The sequence below is a fragment of the Palaemon carinicauda genome, chromosome 13 (genome assembly GCF_036898095.1).
Source record: "Palaemon carinicauda isolate YSFRI2023 chromosome 13, ASM3689809v2, whole genome shotgun sequence".
In the NCBI taxonomy this organism is placed as follows: domain Eukaryota; kingdom Metazoa; phylum Arthropoda; class Malacostraca; order Decapoda; family Palaemonidae; genus Palaemon; species Palaemon carinicauda.
Genome location: NC_090737.1, coordinates 129,108,056 through 129,110,555, shown reverse-complemented (window position 1 = coordinate 129,110,555; position 2,500 = coordinate 129,108,056). Strand labels below are relative to the sequence as shown.

General features: G+C 46.1%; 1 protein-coding gene across 1 annotated transcript in view; it reads right to left on the bottom strand.

Annotated features, from left to right (window-relative positions):
- Nucleotides 1-806: 806 nt before the first annotated feature.
- The window catches only part of LOC137651813 (uncharacterized), a 2,028-nt gene continuing 334 nt past the window's right edge, over nt 807-2,500 (bottom strand). Inside the window, exon 2 of the mRNA XM_068385031.1 lies at nt 807-2,040. Within this exon, the coding sequence (XP_068241132.1) occupies nt 807-2,040 (1,234 nt within the window). The remainder of the gene's footprint in view (nt 2,041-2,500) is intronic.

The window sequence follows — 2,500 nt, the reverse complement described above, 5'->3', positions numbered from 1 at the left end:
TATACAATATATATATATATATATATATATATATATATATATATATATATATACTGTATATATATATATATATATATATATATATATATATATATACAGTATATATATATATATATATATATATATATATATATATATATATATATATAATATATAAAAAGGGAGAGAATTTTACAATACTTTTTTGTAAGCAATAATGCGAATAAAACAATATGAACAGCAATATTATATAAAATAGAAGCACGAAAAATCAAAAAACTAAAAATGAATTTCAATAATATAGAAGTGAGTAAAAATATATCTATCTTTATCCCTAAAAAAACCGGTAAAAATAGCATAATTTAAAAAGAATACAATGATCAATTCCTATGATAACAGTATTGAAAGTAATCTTTGGACTCATGAAGGGAGTAGATGGAGTGAATGAAAAAATAAACATTTATAAGTTATGTTATTACCTCCGCCAACGAAGTTGGGAAGAGGTTATGTCCCCCCCCCCCTCCCTTTGTCTGTATGTTTATGAACAACTTCCTGGCCACAATTTTACTCAAAGTAGTGAAACTTTCAGGGATTGATTATGATGTTGAGACGTGGAAGGGATCCAATTTTGAAAGTCCCAGGTTACAGGTCAAGGTCAAGGTCAAGCGAAAGGTCGACCGAATTAATCCTAACCTTAACCTCAAGATAGCACATGGTTGTCACGAAGACTTCAAATACGTCTACGGTCTAAATTGAGTTTGGGAAAGGCAAGCTGGTTTCGGGAAATAAGCTGCCGTGGCGGAGGTCTTCACTCAGTGTTTTTCTAGTTATGACTGCGATAGCCATTTACAGTAGGAAGGAGTAAGGGGGACTGGGTAGGTGGGGGTAGGTGGGGAGTAGCTGGGGGTAGGTGGGGAGATGCTGGGGGTAGGGGGGATGTAGCTGGGGGTAGGGGGGATGCAGCTGGGGGTAGGTGGTGAGTACCTGGGGTAGGTGGGGAGTAGCTGGGGAGTTGCTGGGGGTGGGTGGGGAGTAGCTGGGGGTAGGTGGGGAATAGCTGGGGGTTGGTGGGATGTATCTGGGGTAGGTGAGGAGTAGCTGGGGGTAGGTGAGGAGTAGCTAGGAGTAGGTGAGGAGTAGCTGGGGGTAGAGGGGGGTAGCTGGGGATCGGGGGGAGTAGCTGGGGGTTGGTGGGGAGTTGCTGGGGGTAAGGGAGGAGCAGCTGGAGGTAGGTGAGGAGTAGCAGGGGGTAGAGGGGGGTAGCTGGGGATCGGGGGGAGAAGCTGGGGAGTTTCTGGGGGTAGGAGAGGAGCAGCTGGGGGTCGGTGGGAAGTCGCTGGGGCTAGATGGGGAGTAGCTGGGGCTAGGTGGGGAGTAGTTGGGGGTAGATGGGAAGTAGCTGGGGGTAGGTGGGATGTCGCTGGGGGTGGATGGGGAGTAGCTGGGGCTAGGTGGGGAGTAGTTGGGGGTAGATAGGGAGTAGCTGGGGCTAGGTGGGGAGTAGCTGGGGATAGGTGGGATGTATCTGGGGGTAAGTGAGGAGTAGCTGGGGGTAGATGGGCAGTAGCTGGGGTAGGTGGGATGTAGCTAGGGGTGGGGAGTTGCTGGGGGTGGGTGGGGAGTTGCTGAGGGTAGGGGGGGATGTATATGGGGTAGGTGGTGAGTAGCTGGGGAGTTGCTGGGGGTAGGTGGGAAATAGATGGGGCTGGGTGGGGAGTAGCTGGGGGTAGGTGGGAAGTAGCTGGGGGTATGTGGGAGTAGCTGGAAGTAGGTGGGGAGTAGCTGGGTGGGTGGTGAGTGGTTTGGGGATGGGTGGTGAGTAGCTGGGGGTGGGTGGGGAGTAGTTGGGGGTAAGTAGGGAGTAGCTGGGGGTGGGTGGGGAGTAGCTGGGAGTAGGTGGGGAGTTGCTGGGAGTAGGTGGGGAGTTGCTGGGGGTAGGTGGGGGGAGTAGTTGGGGGTAAGTAGGGAGTAGCTGGGGGTGGGTGGGGAGTAGCTGGGGCTGGGTGGGGAGTAGCTGGGGGTAGGTGGGATGTAGCTGGGGAGTAAGTGGGGGATGAACACCTGGAAAGGGGAGAGGTGTCTTGCAAGAATAACCCAAAATAAAAGCAATCTTAAAAAAAGAAAAATAAAAAAGTTAGATTAAGTATTGGAAATTTACTCTCCAATGAAAGGAAGGAATTATCAGCTTCCATTACCTATTGTGGGCCAAGTGATTAATGGGATACCGGCCAGAGGGGGAGTGGGGGGTTGCGCCCCCTTGTAACAATACTAATGGTGCTTAATTTCAATGCTGCGAACAACTCCCAAAATTCCATTAATCATATTCTGGTCCGGCTCACGCAATCCATTTAAATTTTTTTTATTTTGGGTATTGCTTTTTTATGAGTTATTTTTAGTTTAGTTTTATTTTTTTTATATATTTTGTCTTTTTTAATCCAATTTTATTTCCTTAATATCTTATCTCATGCCTTTATTTACCTGTTGCTTTTTATTTTTAATTATGTTTTTAATTTATTTTTTA